General features: G+C 44.4%; 1 protein-coding gene across 2 annotated transcripts in view; it reads right to left on the bottom strand.

Annotated features, from left to right (window-relative positions):
- Positions 1-15,610, bottom strand: part of LDLRAD3 (low density lipoprotein receptor class A domain containing 3) — a 258,872-nt gene extending 243,262 nt beyond the window's left edge. For both annotated transcript variants that reach the window (XM_049779731.1, XM_049779732.1), the window contains exon 1: positions 15,534-15,610. In XM_049779731.1, coding sequence (XP_049635688.1) covers positions 15,534-15,579 — 46 coding nt within the window. In that variant the 5' untranslated portion in view covers positions 15,580-15,610. The remainder of the gene's footprint in view (positions 1-15,533) is intronic.
- Positions 15,611-17,475: the final 1,865 nt, after the last annotated feature.

Raw genomic sequence — 17,475 nt, 5'->3', positions numbered from 1 at the left:
TTCCAGACCCCTGATTAAATCAACAAATTCAAAAGGCATATGCTGTATCACAAATGAAAAAAAAAGCAGAATGCAAAATTATGTTCTCAGTATGATCACAGTGACTTCAAATAAGCCGAATGGACTGTTTTTAGGTTACAGAACTGTAAGCTATGTTCTTCTAAATTTCTGTCTACACTTTTATAACAAACCTAATCACTGAATAAGTAGCATTTAATGGGCAATTATAAAGGTGATCTGATTTAGATATACCATCTCATTTAAAACACTTCAGTAGAAGTTAGAAAGATAATACAACTGGGAAGGTACTAACTTGGCATGCCGCTGACCCAAGTTTGAACCTTGGCATCTTATATGGTCCTCCAAGCTCTGCCAGGAGTGATTCCTGAGTGCAAAGCCAGGAGTAATCCTTGAGCATTGCCAGGTATATCTACTCCCCCGCCCCACAAAAAAAAAAAAAATTCAGGTGCCTAGGGATGACTCAGAGGCCTAAGTATACACATACGCCTTGACTGAGTCCAGCCCCACGTGTCATAGCTCAGTGATTCTATGGCTGGGACCCCAGGTGCTACACCAAAATATTCAATCTCTTGCACATACCATCAAATACCAGGCATAGAAAGCAAGCAACCAAGTGTGTGTAACCATCATCCCCACCTCAGTCAGCCCAAAAAACAGAGAGGAAAAATTAATATTAGGAAGGGGAGTGTTAGCCATATTAAACTTGGCTCAGGGCTTACTACTCCTGGCAGGTTCGGGGTATCATATGCATGCAGTGCTAGATACTGAACGGAGTCAATACATTCAAAGCAAGTGCTTACCACCTGTACTATCTCTCCAACCCCTAAGTTTCTTTTTTCTTATCTGAGAGTGTGGAGGTTTGGGGCCATACCTGGTGGTGCTTAGAGCTTACTTTTGATTCTGCATTCAGAAATCACTTTTGGCAGAACTAAGGGGACTAGATAGGGTGCCAGGGACTGAACCTGCCTCCAGGCAAGTGCCCTACCCCACTGTATTATCTCTCCAGTAGCCTAAAATTCTTTTTTTTTTTTTTTGGTTTTTTGGGCCACACCGTTTGATGCTCAAGGGTTACTCCTGGCTAAGCACTCAGAAATTGCCCCTGGCTTGGGGGGGACCATATGGGACGCCGGGGGATCGAACCACCGTTGGGATAGGCTAGCGCTTGCAAGGCAGACACATTACCTCTAGTGCCACCTTGCCAGCCCCCAAATTTTTAATTAAAATGATCATTATGATGCCAATTTATAAAGACAAAATGGGCTAAAAATAAAATACAATACAATCTAGAAAAATTGGTCAAAGTCATGGCAGTGAGTTGCGCTTCAAACCCAGACTGACTCATTCCAAGCCATCATCAGTGCTTCCCACACTCCAATTTGTGGCAGAACCAGTCAAGACTCTCTGGGTCACACAGTCAGGTGAAAGGAATTCTATTGGCCTGAAGAAGCAAAGTCAACGTACCAAGTCTTACAAGACCATCTTAAAAGATAGAATTCACTCTGCTCAACTTTTCTAGTTGAGCTAGAAAAGTTTTCATCTTTTCTAGTTGAGCTAGAAAAGTTTTCATCTTTTCTAGTCATTTACATACCATTGGTGCTGAATGCTTAATTCTTTTATACGAAGATGTTCATTGGGCAAAATATTCTGTTCTTCTCAATAGCTTCTGCAAAATGTCTTGCCTCCCCTATAGCAAGTCCTGAGCTGCTCTTGCAGACACACCCTGACTGGTATCAGCCTCACTAAGCTCAAGCGAAGCTTCTCACTCATTAACAGGAAGGATTTTCTCCCAAAGCTTCCATTAGCAATCACTTCTACTCATGTAGAGAGTAGGTGTGCTGTTTGTGTCCAGCAAACAGTCCTCCCCCACTTCAAAACACACACACACACACACACACACACACACACACGCTGCAAGCCACCAAGACTTCTCACTGAGTCACTCGCTGGTCACCTTAGCTCCAAATTCTCCCGATCACATGAACTCTCTAGAACCTTAAAATGATAGACCTCTCGAAACTGTTTAACTTCCCAAAATTTGACAAGCACTGCTCATTTGATATTTAAAACCTTCAGCACCCTTTAATTATCTTCCTGATTCTTCATGTCTTTTTATGTAGGATCATCAGATATTTGTTGGATAATGAACCCTTTGCCTATGTGTAATCTGTTATCTGTTTATCTACCTTAATGCTGAATTTGAAGAAAGTACTTATCTGATACCATAAATGTAGCCCAGGCATAATGGATTTTATATCCCTAACTTTTTTCATTTCATCTCTTGGTTCTTACTAAGTCTCCTATAATGAATAGATGAGTGAGGGTTTTTTTGCAATGAATTAGTGACACTTTGTTGTACATTTAGTCTGACAATTGATGTATTTATACCATCCTCCATTTCCCTCAAAAATTATATTGATATGATTCTTTCCTTGAATCATCTGCACAATTTCAGTAGCAAATTTTACTTCCCTTGAAATTAGATTAGAAGAGAATCTTATATGATTCTACTAGTGAATATTTTTAACACCATGATTTGCTTTCTTTTAAAGAAATGTCTTCAAGGGGCTATTTCTTCCGTAAATAGTACCAATTTAAGGCACATGCCTTGCTAACAACCAAGTCTTGTTCAATCCTTGGCTGATCCCCCAACCACTGCAGGAGTAATATACCTAAACAAAGGGCCAGAAGTAAGCCTTGAGCAGTACTAGGTATGGTCAAATTATAATACAAAATTAAATTTAAAAAAGCTTTCACTTCTGCCTCTTCCTAACGTCTATTCATTTAGTAACCTACGTAAACTCCCTTCAAAAGGAATTAAGAGTTGTGGCAGTTTCCTTTGAACCTCTCAGAAATGTTTCACATGCCATGTACTGGTTTTAAAATACACTAATTTAGCACCTGATTTTAACACCCTTGGTCCCCAGAGTATAGTGAGAAGGAAAGAAACTGAGCAGAGAAGGTGAAACACAAATATAAAAGGATGGGTGTGGACAGGGGCCAACTGGTCTCAGGTGCGTTAGTGAAGTTCAAAAAGAAAAAGAACTAAATATGCAAGCCAATGTCAACAATAATGGAATCAAGAGACCCAAACTTTAACGATTTAAACTTTAAATGAAACCTGTTATACTGGTAGGCTGGTGGTAGAGAACAGTGGTTTGAGATGAACTCTGGGAACATTGGTGTGGGAAGTTGACACTAGCAGTGGGAAATGCCTTGGGTGCCTCAGGGTGGTATGCCTGAAACCCAACTATGAAGGATTTTGTAAATCACAATGGTTTCAATAAAATAAAATTTAAAACATAAGAAAAAATTATCATCATCCATTCACCTCTCAAAAGCGTGTGTGTGTGGTGTGGTGTGGTGTGGTGTGGTGTGGTGTGGTGTGGTGTGGTGTGGTGTGGTGTGTGTCTCTCATTTTTTTAAACCTACAGTATCTCTGGGCAAGATTCTGCAGATCTTTAAAGAAGGTAACCGTCCAACAAGATAAAAAGCACCTGTCACTACCAGGCAAAGGAAGCTTAGCCTGGGAAGTTGCATTCCTGCCTCAGATCCTCTTCTTCAGAGCCAACCATCTGTCTGAGGAGATGACTCCATTCCTTCTAGGAAACTGGAGGAGATCTCATTGTGTGAGGGACATAGCCAAGTCCTGACTCAGTGGCTACTTAGACCCCAGTCTGCCGCCCGAACTTCCTCCTACTCAAAGCAGAAATTTTTCTCCTGATTCCCTGATGATGAGTCTCACACATTACTTCTAAAACACCCTCCCCTCACCACTCCATACATGGAAATGCTAATTTCTGCCAGTTCCCTGGTATTTGATCTTTCCAAAACTGAGCGCCCCTATCAAATTTTTTGACATACATTCAGTTCTGATATTGTCATTCTCACTTGGGGAACAGATGTCCCTCATAAGTGGGCACCTGGTGCTTCCTGGCTCCCTTCCTCAGTTCTGCCAAGGATTACGGTTTCTTCCTAACATTGATGAGTTCCATCTTTCAAAACTACACAATACTCCTGAGGCAAACCGCTATTTCTGAGATTCTTTTCACAGTAATTACCATCAGGCCTTTCCAGACCCATTCTGACCAAGCTTATTTATCTGACTTTGTAAATGACATGTATGCTGCTTATGTTCTAATTAATTTGCTTTTGAAAACTTCATTCATTTCCTGAGGCACCTTTTTTAGGGTGTCTTCAGATTTATTTCTCTCATAGAACACCATCACTTGCTAACCCCTCCTCCATCTTCTCCAAACTTTCTCCCATTTAGTTTCTATTTTTAAGAAAATGAACTGTAGGACTTTCTGAGCTAATTACAGGGATTCTTTCATAGCTAACTCTGGAGCTACAAGTGTGACGGGGTTTCTTTTTTTTTTTTTTTTTTTTTTCAGTTATGTCCAATTAGCTTAATGACACCCAGAGAACGAGTTCCAGGCTCGAAAGAAAAAATGCCCAGCCATGTCATTGAAGACAACAGAACACTTCTGATCCTCCCAAAGCTCGTTCTCACTGTGCCTCCGCATAACCTGGAGGGATTTTTAACACCATAAAATTAAACATGCCTGGAGCTGGAGAGATAGCATAGAGGTAAGGTGTTTGCCTTGCATACCGAAGATTGGTGGTTCGAATCCCAGCATCCCATATGGTCCTCTAAGCCTGCCAGGAGTGATTTCTGAGCGTAGAGTCAGGACTAACCCTTGAGTGCTGCCGGGTCTGACCCAAAAAACAAAAAAATTAAAAATGCCTAATATGGTATCGCTCTATGCCAACAGATACCCATCCCATGTAGACAGTACAACCCAGGTTGACCAGTCTCCTAAATCAAAGTCTTCATTCTAGCACCCAGTGGCCCCACATCTATTTCAAGGTAAGCAACAGGGCAGCTCTCCCTCTTCGAGGCCTCTCTCTAGGCCAACTCCACACTGCACTATTTGTCTGTCAAAACTCGAAGTCAGGCTTGGTCACCTGAATTCACAGCATCCTGATGTCACTCACAGTGACTCATGGAAAGGAGAGGTCAGTTTTCTTTCTGGAGAGAGCCTGGGAGTGAAGTATACAAAATTTTGGGGCTCATTCTGGTCTTCTTACAATTCCTAACACTTTACAGACCTGCAGTGCTCTTTTCACACCAGACCACATTTCCTGCCCACAAAAATCCTTCCCTGGAGTAGAAAAGAGGATGATTTATTCCAAACAAACCATTAACCTTTCACTTTCCACAGAGGGAGGGAAGGAGGGAGGGAGGGAGGGAGGGAGGGAGGGAGGGGGGGGAGGGAGGGAGGGAGGGAGGGAGGGAGGGAGGGAGGGAGGGAGGGAGGGAGGGAGGGAAGGAAGGAAGGAAGGAAGGAAGGAAGGAAGGAAGGAAGGAAGGAAGGAAGGAAGGAAGAAAGAAAGAAAGAAAGAAAGAAAGAAAGAAAGAAAGAAAGAAAGAAAGAAAGAAAGAAAGAAAGAAAGAAAGAAAGAAAGAAGTCACCCTGAAACCTAGATAGACATGCTGAAATTCAAGGTGAACTTGCCCTGACCTAGAACCCTACCCTCAGAGACATTGAGAGATATCCTGAAGGCCCAAGCAGTACAACATCTATCAAGAGCTGCTTGGAAGATCAAAAATAAATAACCCAGGAGCCCCAGAGATACTGCAGCATATAGGATGTTTGCTTTGCATGCAGCCAACCTGATCAGTCCCTGGAACCACATATAGTCCCCAGAGCACCGCAAGAAGTAATCCCTGAACAGAGAGCAAGGGAGAAGTCTTAAGCACCTCCAGGTGTGACCCCAAAACCAAGTAAATAGAAACAATTAAAATATACATAAAGTATTGTATCTAAATATTTAAAAATATATCTAAAATATAAGAATCTAATTTTTTCAGATTAGTAATGCTTTATTTTCTCTTTTGTATATCTCGAGGTATTGAAATTTAAGATACTGTTTATTTTTAATGCTTTGAATTTTATGATGGCACCATGATTTACAAAGTGTTCTGATTCAGAGTTGGGTTAGACATACTACGTTCAGCACTGATCTTCTTCTGTCTACCAGGGTTCCCAGGTTGCCTTCCACCCACCCATATCCCCAACCTGCCCTTTTGACAGGCACATTTTGGCTGCTGAAGTCTGAAATTCTTGCTTTTAGTTATTGGCTCTGGTTTGGATATATAACTTACCTTTCCTTTACATCAATGGCATACTCTCATCCCCTCATCCTGCTCAATGTGTACTCTCCATCTCTTCTTCCCTTCTCAAATTCTTTCCTTCTTCACCTATCTCATTCCTATACTCTCAAGCAGAGTGATCCAGGTATCCCTCTTTCAAACACTGCATTCTCCCATCCAGTTCTGTGTACCACCTATAAATAAAATCATCCTAAGTTTGCCCTTTTATCAGGCTAACTTCATTTAACAGGTTTTAATTTTTTCATGTTAAAGAATCTTTCATTTTGTGTTAAGAGTCACACCCAGCATTGCTCAGGGACTATTCCTGGCTCTGAACTCAGCAACTACTCCTGGCAGTGCTCGGGAAACCATATGGGAATAGCAGGGACCAAACCTGGGCCGGCTGTATGAGAAACAAAACCCAACTCCCTCTCTGGCCAAAAAGGAATCTATTTCTAAACTTTATGACCTCCTTTCTAACACCCACCATTATCAGAGGAAGTATTGAACAAGAATAAATTGGAGTTGATATTCAAAATATATTTAGAATATAAATCCCCTAACAAAGGGGAAAAGATTATTCATCATTAATATCTTCAAAGCCAAGTCCCATGGTGCTGGAATAATTTGTTTATTATTGATATAGTGTGCTTTAATAAAACAAGCCTCTACACAGGCCAATTTGTATGCCTGTAATGGCAAGTCCTCTGAGCAGAGGAAGAGCAGAAATACAACACCAATGTGCCAAAAGAGATCACGTGAATGAGATCAGCTAAAGATGCCCCGCTAGACCTGGGGCTCTGGAATATATCTCCCTGTCCAATATGATAAGCCAGGCATCAGAGCTCACAGCACAGCCCATCGATAGGTTCATTTGCCCAGGCTAGGACATGTGCTCACCTCTCCCAATGATCACGGACTAGAGTGTCTCCTCAATGCCAAGTGGCAGACACAGAGGCTAAGAGCACAGAGGGTTCCAACTCTGAAATCACCTCTCACTGACTGAAGGCCTGGGAAAATAATTTAATCATGTTTGGTTCATTTGTTTGTTTGTTTTTGCATTGAAGGCACACCCAGCTCACGGGTTACTTCTGGCTCTGGCCTCAAGAATTAAACCTAGGGCCAGTGAGATAGCATGGAGGTAAGGCGTTTGCCTTCCATGCAGAAGGATGGTGGTTCGAATCCTGGCATCCCATATGGTTCCCCGTGCCTGCCAGGGGCGATTTCTGAGCATAGAACCAGGAGTAACTGCTGAGCACAGCCGGGTATGACCCAAAAACCAAAACCAAAAAAAAAAAAAAAAGAGAGAGAGAGAGAATTAAACCTAGTGGGCTAGGAGCTATATGGAATGCTGTGGATCAAATATAAGATATGTCAGCTGCATGCAAGGCAAATGCCCTACCTGTTGTACTATAGCTCTGGCCACACTTATTTGTGTTGGATCATCTATAAAAATGACAGCCCAGAGCTGGAGAGATAGCACATTGGTAGGGCGATTGCCTTGCATGTGGCCAATCCAGGACAGGCAGTGGTTCAAATCCCAGCATCCCATGTGGTCCCCCGTGCCTGCCAAGAGTGATTTCTAAGCACAGGGCCAGGAGTAACCCCTGAGCACCGCCGGGTGTGACCCAAAATACACCCCCCAAAATGGCAGTCTGTTCTACTACTCACAAAATAAAGAGCAATGAGAAGTAAGACCCACCAGCAGAGAACACAGTTAATATACTAGAAAATGTTTCGAGGTGGATTTTGTTTGCATTTCTTGGGACATACCCGGCAGTGCATAGGGGCTGCTCCTAGCAAGTGTTTGGAGAACCATGAAGTACCAGTAATCAAACCAAGATATCCCACATGCAAACAAAGCATACCTGCCTCTGACACACTGGCACTGTGACACCTGCCTATGACAACTGCCTTTGATACACTGGCACGGTAGTTCTGCTCACATGCAAAGTATAAGCTCCAGCCTTTTCAGTCATCTCCAGGCTCCTTGGAAAAAGTCTTTAAGGTTATTATTTGTTGGTCTGCTGTTTTAACAAATGGGTAAGCATAAAAGAACTAGAAGATGCCCCTAAAAAATACCCAATTTCACCACATAACCATTACCGCTGCATAGTCATCACACCATTTTTAGTAATGCTGGCACACTGTTTTAAACTTCACATAATAGTCAAAGGTCACTTTAATTGCAAAAGAAAAAAGTTGGCATAAAAATGTTCCATGATTATGAGTTCATATGTTTGGAAAGCAACAGCTCTTTTCAGGATGTACCTGTTGTATCTGAAATATTACAACATCTCTGAAGCCAGGATTCTTCAATAGCCAACATATCTCACCACAGCTTGGGGTAGGTGGAGACTGAGCTAGCAGGTCACTGGCAGGGCCTGAAGGAACCCGCCATGGCCTTTGTAGGTTGCCTCTTTCATCCAATTCAAAGCACTGCTGGTACTGCTGAGGGTCAATTTACTGGTTCTACAGGAGGTCTTCTGAAAGATTATACTAAAACCACACACAGTGATAGAAACTTATTGTGTACACACACCAAAAAAGGCAAGGAAAGAACATAAAATCCTTAATAGTAAAGCAAATACCTATCCCTGGAAAAATGCCCCGTCCCTATTCTCTTGCAAAGTTGGAAGCAAAAACTTAGAGAACAAGACACACACAGAGAGAGTTAAAAATGTATTACATTTTGCTTCTAAGATAGAGGCCAAAGGGGCAGCCATTCATGTACAAGCTATATCAGCAAAGGTGAGAGAACATGCCAATTGCTTTGAAATAGCCAGAATTGTCCGTGGACTGAGAAAGAGGGCACCCTAACCATCAAGAAAGTCATAGTCCACCAGAGCTACAACCTGAAAGAGGTAAAATATATGCAGACATGGGCCCGGAGAGATAGCACAGCGGCATTTGCCTTGCAAGCAGCCGATCCAGGACCAAAGGTGGTTGGCTTGAATCTCGGTGTCCCATATGGTCCCCCGTGCCTGCCAGGAGCTATTTCTGAGCAGACAGCCAGGAGTAACCCCTGAGCACCGCCGGGTGTGGCCCAAAAACCAAAAAAAAAAAAAATATATATATATATATATATATATGCAGACATAAATAACATATGCATATATATACAGACACTACATATATTCATTATAGTCTTGTATATAGCCTATTATATGTATATAGGACATATAAGATACTAATTAAAGAAAGCTGTCGCTCACAAGCCTCAGAAAACATGTTTTATTCAAACCTCAGAAGTTAAACCTCAAGGACCTATATATGCACCCCAATATTTTTTCTGGAAAGCTATGAAAATCAGCTAAGATGTGTGCTATCAGAAACCTGTTCAAGAAATCTCCCAGATTGCCCTTATTATGCCCATGTTGTCCAACCCCCTAAGGCCTCCTAGATTAATTTGGGGGAAAAAACACCTCCACCCTGCAGAAGAACAAAAAAGGCAACACTTCCCACCCCCATCTCAGTGATGTTTCTATCACTGGACTGGAATCCTTGTCCCTTCAAGAATAAAAATCAAGTTAACAAGCTTGCTGTATCTCAGTCCCTAGGTTGGCACACAACAATGCCTGCATATAATGGACATGGCACTGCCCTCAGGAATAGCCAGATCAAGCTTTAAGAATGCATAAGTAGATAGTAAAGCAGGTATGGTGTTTGCCTCCATGTACTCATGCAAGGCAAGCCCTAGAGTTCAACCGGAGTTCAACTCCTGGCACCGCTCAAGGTTCTCTGAAACCTGCCACGGGTGATTCCTAAGCAGAGCCAGGAGTAAGCCCTGAGCACTGACAGGTGTGGGCACTCCCACGATTAAAAAAAAAAAAAAGAATGTTGTAGGTTGGGATGTGGTTCAGGTAATAAAGTTTTGCATACATGAAACTTGGAGTTCAATTTCCAATATTTCATATATAAGGCTCAGGGTTCATTCTCCAATATCACACAGGAAGAAAAAAAAATCCAAAGATTTCAAGCTACCCAGAGAGCTTGATTCTGTATGCCTGGAAAGATACTTGCTGGAGAAGCTGTAGGAATATGACTGGAGCAACTGGGCCAGGTGACAAGTCAGAGTACTTCTCCTCAGGGGGTGTAGCTACCCCTTTACTCAGAGGGTCCACTGAGTGTTCTAAAGGAGAAAAAGGGGTGGAATGAAAAGACAGTACAGTAGGTACAGTGGGTAGTGCACTTGTCTTGCATATGGCTGACCTGAATTCAACCCCCAGAATCACAGGTCTCTGAGCCCACCCAGAGTGATCCCTGAGTACAAAGCCAGGAATAAACCTTGGCCACCTTCAGCTGTAGCACAAAATAAAGAGAAACATGGGGGTGAGTGAGAAAGAGTCAAGGAAGGTTCCTAGAAAAGAACACAGGCAGGACCACTGTGAGGCAAAGGGACTTAAAGGAGTCGAGCATTATAAAGTCACCCAGAGCAAAACTATAAATTGGCTTCAGAGAAGCAAGAAAATAACTTTCTAGAAAACCAGGTTATCACTATATATGTGACTACTATTTTATGTTGGCCTATGATGGGAAGGGAGAACTGGTGGGAAGGAAAGGGAAAGGAAGGGAGAGCTGGGATGCTCCCCAGGGTGGAAGAAGGACTTTCACAGTGAAGATTTAAAGATACATCTCTCACACAGCTTCTCCTTTAGCACTGAGACCAGAGAAAATGCCCAATTTAAGCTGTTTTCTTTTTAAAAATGGAAGCCTGATTCATGTTTCTTTCCCTTCATGTTGCTTTCAATACCTGATAAAAGCTATTTACTTAGTATGTCTTTCCTAAGAGCTAAGTGGTATACTTAGTGAATGCTTGGCAAGTGGGGAACACCTGTATTAAGCATCAAGCAAATATACCTCCAAAGCTCCTGACTGTTTCTTAGCAGTCCTTTTCAAGGGCATTCCTGGCACCCAAGAGAGTAGAGACACACCAAATACAGTGAGAGAAAGGTGCTTACACTCATATGCACAGACATACCATATAAAGATAGGACACCCCATAAAAAGAAAGTGCTCATAAACACACACAAACACAAACACCCCATAAAAAGATAGGCCATCTTAAAAAAAAGTGATAGCTAGACATTTCCAAAATATTCCAAGGAGAGAAAGAAAACAGACAAGAGAACAAATAAGAAAACTCCACAACCAAATATAGATGTGTCTTCAGCGAAAAACAGTTCCAACACACTGGATCAAGTTCACCGCAGAGTCTCTCTTATTTTTTTTTTAATTGTGGAGTACAATAAGTACCAAAGGGGAAAATAGAAATATGCAGCTTATAGAGCAAAAACATCTACGACTCAGGTCAAGAAAGGGAAGCAGTTTATGATTGAAACCCTACTACAATCATGCTTGTAATTATGGTGCTGAAAGAAAGGAAGGAAGGAAGGGAGGGAGTTAGGGAGGGAGGGAAGGAAGAAAGGTAGGAAGGAAGGTAGGAAGGAAGGAAGGAAGGAAGGAAGGAAGGAAGGAAGGAAGGAAGGAAGGAAGGAAGGAAGGAAGGAAGGAAGGAAGGAAGGAAGGAAGGAAGGAAGGAAGGAAGGAAGGAAGCTTTTATGCATCTTCCCACCAGGCATATGGCAAGGAGGTCAGAGGTAGATTTTGACAAGTTCTGTCTTAACTCAAGTTTGCTATTTACACTCCACATTAACAATGGCCAACAGCTAGGGTTGCATCACTACAAGCAGGAACCATAATGGACAAGTTTGGGGAGAGGAGTGGAAGAAAACAAGCTCACTGACTATTATGTCACAAGAGCAATTAGTGGCTGGAAAGAAAGCTCAAAGGGCTGAAGCAGCATGCATGCCTGATGTGCACAAGACCCTTAGCTAAATCCCTGGCATTTCATGATCGCCCCCAGCGACCAGGTGTGGCTCCAGTGACCTCCAGCACCACCAACCCCAAACAAATTAAAACTAGGCAACTGACCATAAAGATGTGGTAGCATATACATACAAATGCCTGGGAACAGAAGGAAAAGCCCAGGTGGGGGGCTGAATGAAACAAGTTCCAATTCTAATTTCAGTCTTGATTCCATAGCCTGGATATGGATAACTCTCAGGAGTCAGAAAATGATTTCTTAGCATGCTGTCTCCTTGGAAAAGTTCAAGGATCTCCATGCTTCCCCATCGCACAGAGGAAATGGTCCACAGACAACGGATTCCCTCTTTTCATCCTGCCCTGACAAGGGGGCTGCAGGAACACTGATAACTTGATAATAACCCTTTCAGATCTGAAAATCCTCTGACTGCTGACAATGGCACAGATACAAGCACATGACAATATTCCCATCAACATGTGGATTTTGTCGTTCCAGATTTTACCATCCTGCTCTCCAGCACACTCACACCCCCTAACCCTAGAGTTCCCTCTTCCCATTTATCCCAAGGGCTTATGTCCTTTAGTCAGGGAAAACAACCCTCCTACCCCAGCAGGGAGGCTTCACTGCATCTCTTTGAAGATGAAAAGCAACAAGGTGTGTTTATTTGTACTTGGTGTACACACTCACAGAGCACCAGGGCTCTGCTCCTTAAAGATCTCAACAAAATCTCTCCTGTTCGCATCATTAGGCAGATCTGTCTGGGAGAAAAGGTCGATACCCAAGTTTTCTGAGCATTTGGGGTGGGGGGTGGGGGGACCAAACTCTTCACTGACAGAGAGAATGTCAGGGAAATCTCAGGAAAGGTCAGCTCTGGATCAGACACATCAGGATCTGACCACCAAGGGACTTGGATGGGCCTCACCCTTCTGGCCCACAACTCAGAAGTGTCAAGGCCAGATGACAGGGAGACAGGAGGTTGGGTCTTTCTCACAGGCAGCGGAAAAGATAGAAACAGCCAAAATCAATGTTTAGAAAACAAACCAAAATAAAAATCAATGTTTCAGAATTCCCTAACACAAACAAAAACAAAGGAAGGTGGAGTGGAGAAAACCACCTGGAGGTGTCTGAAACGATTCCTGAATAACAAAAACCTCAGAGTGTTTCCAAGGCCTACAAAGATCAGGAACTCTGGGATGAGCTCAATTCTGACCCCTGGGTTCCTCAAAGGCTACCAAAGGAAGACAGAAACCCCTTGTATGAGCTTTTATAATCATTCTTCCTTTATTAACTTCCCTGGAGAGAATGGAGACATAGAACATGGACCAGAAGCTGAGGGTCTCCAGTCCTGCCATCCATGCCAAAGTGAACCAACAAGGTTGCTCTCTATGGACTGAAAACCCAGGGCATCCTGCCAACATCAGGAAAACCAACCAGGCCTGTTTCTGGCTACACTTCCATCACAACTGAATCCATGCTAAAAGGATGATGCTTAACCTAATACAAAAATTACACAAGCTAGAGAGATAATAGGGCATTTGCCTTGCACGTGGCTGACCCAGGTTTGATACCCAGCATCCCTAATGGTCCCCCCACCAAGCATTGCCAGGACTAATTCCTGAGAGAGGAGCCAGGAGTTACCCCTGAGCATCACCAAGTGTGGACCAAAAACAAAACAAAACAAACAAACAAATCATTGCTGCCACTCACACACACCCACTAGCTTCAAGAGTTCTCACTAACAGCTGATGATTCAAAGCCAGATGGGCTCAATGACCACAATGAGGACAAAACCATTCACCTATCCCTCAATTCACTACTGACTTGTGTTCATGATATTTAGCCCCTATTTTACTAAAACGTGCGCACACATTCATTGAACAGTCCGGGCAGGCCAAAGAAGAACAAAAAGTTAAACTGATAGTTATTTTTACAGAGTTGGGGAGGGGAGTGTCCAGGAAAGCAGCAAGCTGGGGGTTTGTGGAGGGAGGGATTAAGGACAGACATGAAAGCCTGGCTTCCAGACTGTCCAGCAAGCTGTTATCAGGGCACACACCACGCTTATGTAAACTGAGAGTGGGAATCTAGGCATGTCTTCGTGTCTGACATGCCCTGGAAATCTGTCTGTTCGAAGGGCCTCCAAATAACCACTCACACCCAGCAGGCTGCCAGCGTTCCTGTGGAAGACACCCTCACTGGGCCAACAGCTGGGAAGAAACAGGGCACCCTGACCCAGACCTATTTCAAACCCCTGAGCATCCACCCAGCCACACAAGCCACAGCAAACCCACAGCTGTAGACAGAAAATCTCTGAGATTGAGGATGATGTCAGTGGTCTGAGAGCTGGGGAAGGCGGTTCAGTGGCTTCTGAGTTTGTTCAGGACTTAGGATCTCAAGAAACAAGGGGCAAGTTTCTTTTCCAAGAGAATACCTGAGAGACGGGAGGCATGAGGGTGAAACAGCTCAGAATGAAGTTTAGCAGCTCAACATACCCCCCCAACATAGCACAATCCAAAGCAAGTAGCTAGAAATATTTGGAGAAACCAGACATGTGGCTGGCACACTGCTGAAGAAAAGTTTGCAGGGCCCTGTCACCCACTTTTGGGACATCAGCTGCCCAGAAATAAGACATGAAAGAATGGGGGGGGGGGCGTTTGCAAAGCGCTGGTGAACCCGGGAATGAGAGGGGTGGAGGGGCAGCCGACAGCTGTGACCCAGGATAGGAGGACTAGGCAAGGGCTTCTGGGGTTGGACTTCAGCGAGTGCCCACATCAGCAGAAAAGTTCCTGGGAATGCACGCTAGTCTGGAAGAGACTGGCTGGCACTTCGGGGGAGCCCCGGGGATGCACCCGCTTATGGGGGAGATCGTCAAAGACAGGTCGGGGTGCACTGTTCGGGAACCTCACCAGGGCGATGAGGTCGGGATAGGGAAAGAAACAGCCCCTTGACCCCCAAATCAGGCCTTGCTTCATTGCACTTGGTTCAAATCAAACACAGTCCCGGGAAAGGGGCAGGGAAGTAGCATCGAGAGTACTACCTGGCCTTGCAACGACAGCGGAGAAACTGAGGCACGAAGGTGCATGCCAAAGGTTGAAGGAGAGTTTTTTTTTTGGGGGGGGGGGGCTGGCTCTCTGCATTGAACCCCCAGGACGTGAGAGAAGATGGGACCAGACCCGAGCAGGGAAGGAAGAGTTTTTTTCCTCCCGGCCCCTCCCCTCCTCGCACACACTCAACACACTCGAGCTACGCCCAATCGGGACGGCTTGGCCGGGCTCCCCGGAGAGTCCCCGCAACACAAAAAACCCCGCCCGCCCTCCCGCGCGCGCACCGCGCACCCCGCACCCGCCGGCGCGCTGCACGCCTACACAATAGCACGACGCGCACCCCCAACGCGGCCCCTCGCCGGGGTCCCCGCCCGCCCTCCTCGGAGACGCAGACTCAGAAACGCAGCACGGACGCGGGGTGTGCAAGCGCGGGCCGGCCGGCCCGGACGCCGCGCCCCGCTCCAACTTCGCCCGGAGCCCCCCGACTCACCCGCGGCGCTGCTCAGCAGCAGGCACAGCGGCCCCAGCAGCCACATGGCGCGGCCGCCACTCCCGCTGCCCCGCGCCGCCGACGCTGCCCCCACGGCCTCGCCGCTGGCCACGCCCCTCGCGGTGCCGGGCACGCCCCTTTCAGACCACGCCCCCTGTGGCCACGCCCTCTCTGTCGCCAGGCCCCGCCCAGCCCCACTCTTGCAAGTTTGGCAAGCTTAGGGGCTGAGCACACAGATCCTACTTCAGACTTTTGGGGTGTCCCTTTCTAAGCCTCAGCACCCCCACACCCCGGTTGGTTCCTTTCGATCTCCCCTTGCCTCCCCGCTCTGACTGCATGCAGTCTTCTCGGACTTTTTTTTTTCTTTCTCTTTCTAAAAGACAGTGATTCCTATCTACCTCCCCAGACCCAGAATTAAGTTCTTGACTTTAATACTGAAACAATAAAAGACATTTTTGCAATAATTTTCAGAGACAAAGAGAGGCTGGCTGGAAGGTCCAGCTCACGACAGGAAGCTCACCCCACAAAGAGTGGTGAGTGCAGTGAGAGAAATAACTACACTGAGAACTATCATAACATTGTGAATGAATGAGGGAAGTAGAAAGCCTGTCTAGAGTACAGTTGGGGGTGAGGTGGGGAGGAGGGAGATTTGGGACATTGGTGATGGGAATGTTGCACTGGTGAAGAGGGAGTGTTCTTTACATGACTGAAACCCACTACAATCATATTTGTAATCAAGGTGTTTAAATAAAGATATTAATAAAAATTAATTAAAAATACTGAAACAAGTTTGCTGCAGAGAGTATTAACGAAAACGTCGCAATACTAAGACACATCATGAAGAATTGTGGGTTGTTTTTTTTAACCCATCTATAAATGCTTCTCTAACTTGAATGAACAGATCCCATCCAGCCCAATTGTGATCTTGCAGAAGTGCTGACTTGATTCAGTCGGTCTGGGGAAGGGGCACCACCAGTAATAGTTTTTCTAAGGAGCACTTCCATGACACTCCCTGTAAAGAAAAGAATTACAATGGATTAAATACTCGCTGAATATGTTTAAATTCAGGGAGCCACTCATTTTTTTTTATTGCAGGAAGTGTTAGAGTAGTGCTTCACAAATAAAGGTTTTAGGTCTCTATTGTGGACCCTCAGAATATTCCAAAGGGGCGCATCATGAACATTTAAGCAGTCTCTTTTTCAACAAAATTATATAATTAAGATCCAATGAAAAGCAGATCAGGTATGATAAAACAGCAGTAGGGTTTGCCTTGAAAGCTGCCAACCCCGGGTCAGATTCAGATTCGATCCCCAGCATCCCATATGGTCCCCAAGCCTCAGAAAGATTTCTGAGTGCAGAGCCAGAAGTAACCAGTGAGCAGCACTGGGGTTGGCCCAAAAGCTAACTAACTAACTTAATTAATTAATTAATTAATATTTAAAAGATCCAATGAAAAACACTAAAAAAAATTGTTCGGCACCTTCAGTATAGCTATTCTTCTATTATTTGGGGGCACCACATTTTACATACTGTTATTAATAGGATTTCACAAATGGACTATTCTTGTACCACACCCTCCACCCAAGGCTCTGCTTCCTTCTACATTGTTCCAGGATCCCTCACCCATACCCTCACCCCCTACCAAGCTTTCTTCTAAAGACAAGTTCTCAGTTTCCATTGTCTTTGGGCCTTTGTTATTTTCCTACTCTATTTCTTCATATCCTGCCTCTGACAGAAATCATTCTGTGTCTGCTCCTCTTTTCCTGGCTAATTCACTCCGTACAATATTCTCCAGATCCATCCACATGGCAGCAAATTTCATTATTTCATTCTTACTTTTTTTTATTGTTTGGGGGCCATACCAGGCAGTGCTCAGGGGTTACTTTCTGGCTCTGTGCTCAGAAACTACTCCTGTCAAACCATATGGGATTTCAGAAATCGA

The sequence above is a fragment of the Suncus etruscus genome, chromosome 9 (genome assembly GCF_024139225.1).
Source record: "Suncus etruscus isolate mSunEtr1 chromosome 9, mSunEtr1.pri.cur, whole genome shotgun sequence".
In the NCBI taxonomy this organism is placed as follows: domain Eukaryota; kingdom Metazoa; phylum Chordata; class Mammalia; order Eulipotyphla; family Soricidae; genus Suncus; species Suncus etruscus.
The sequence above is the reverse complement of the archived record's forward strand: the minus strand, read 5'-3'. Positions and strand labels throughout refer to the sequence as shown.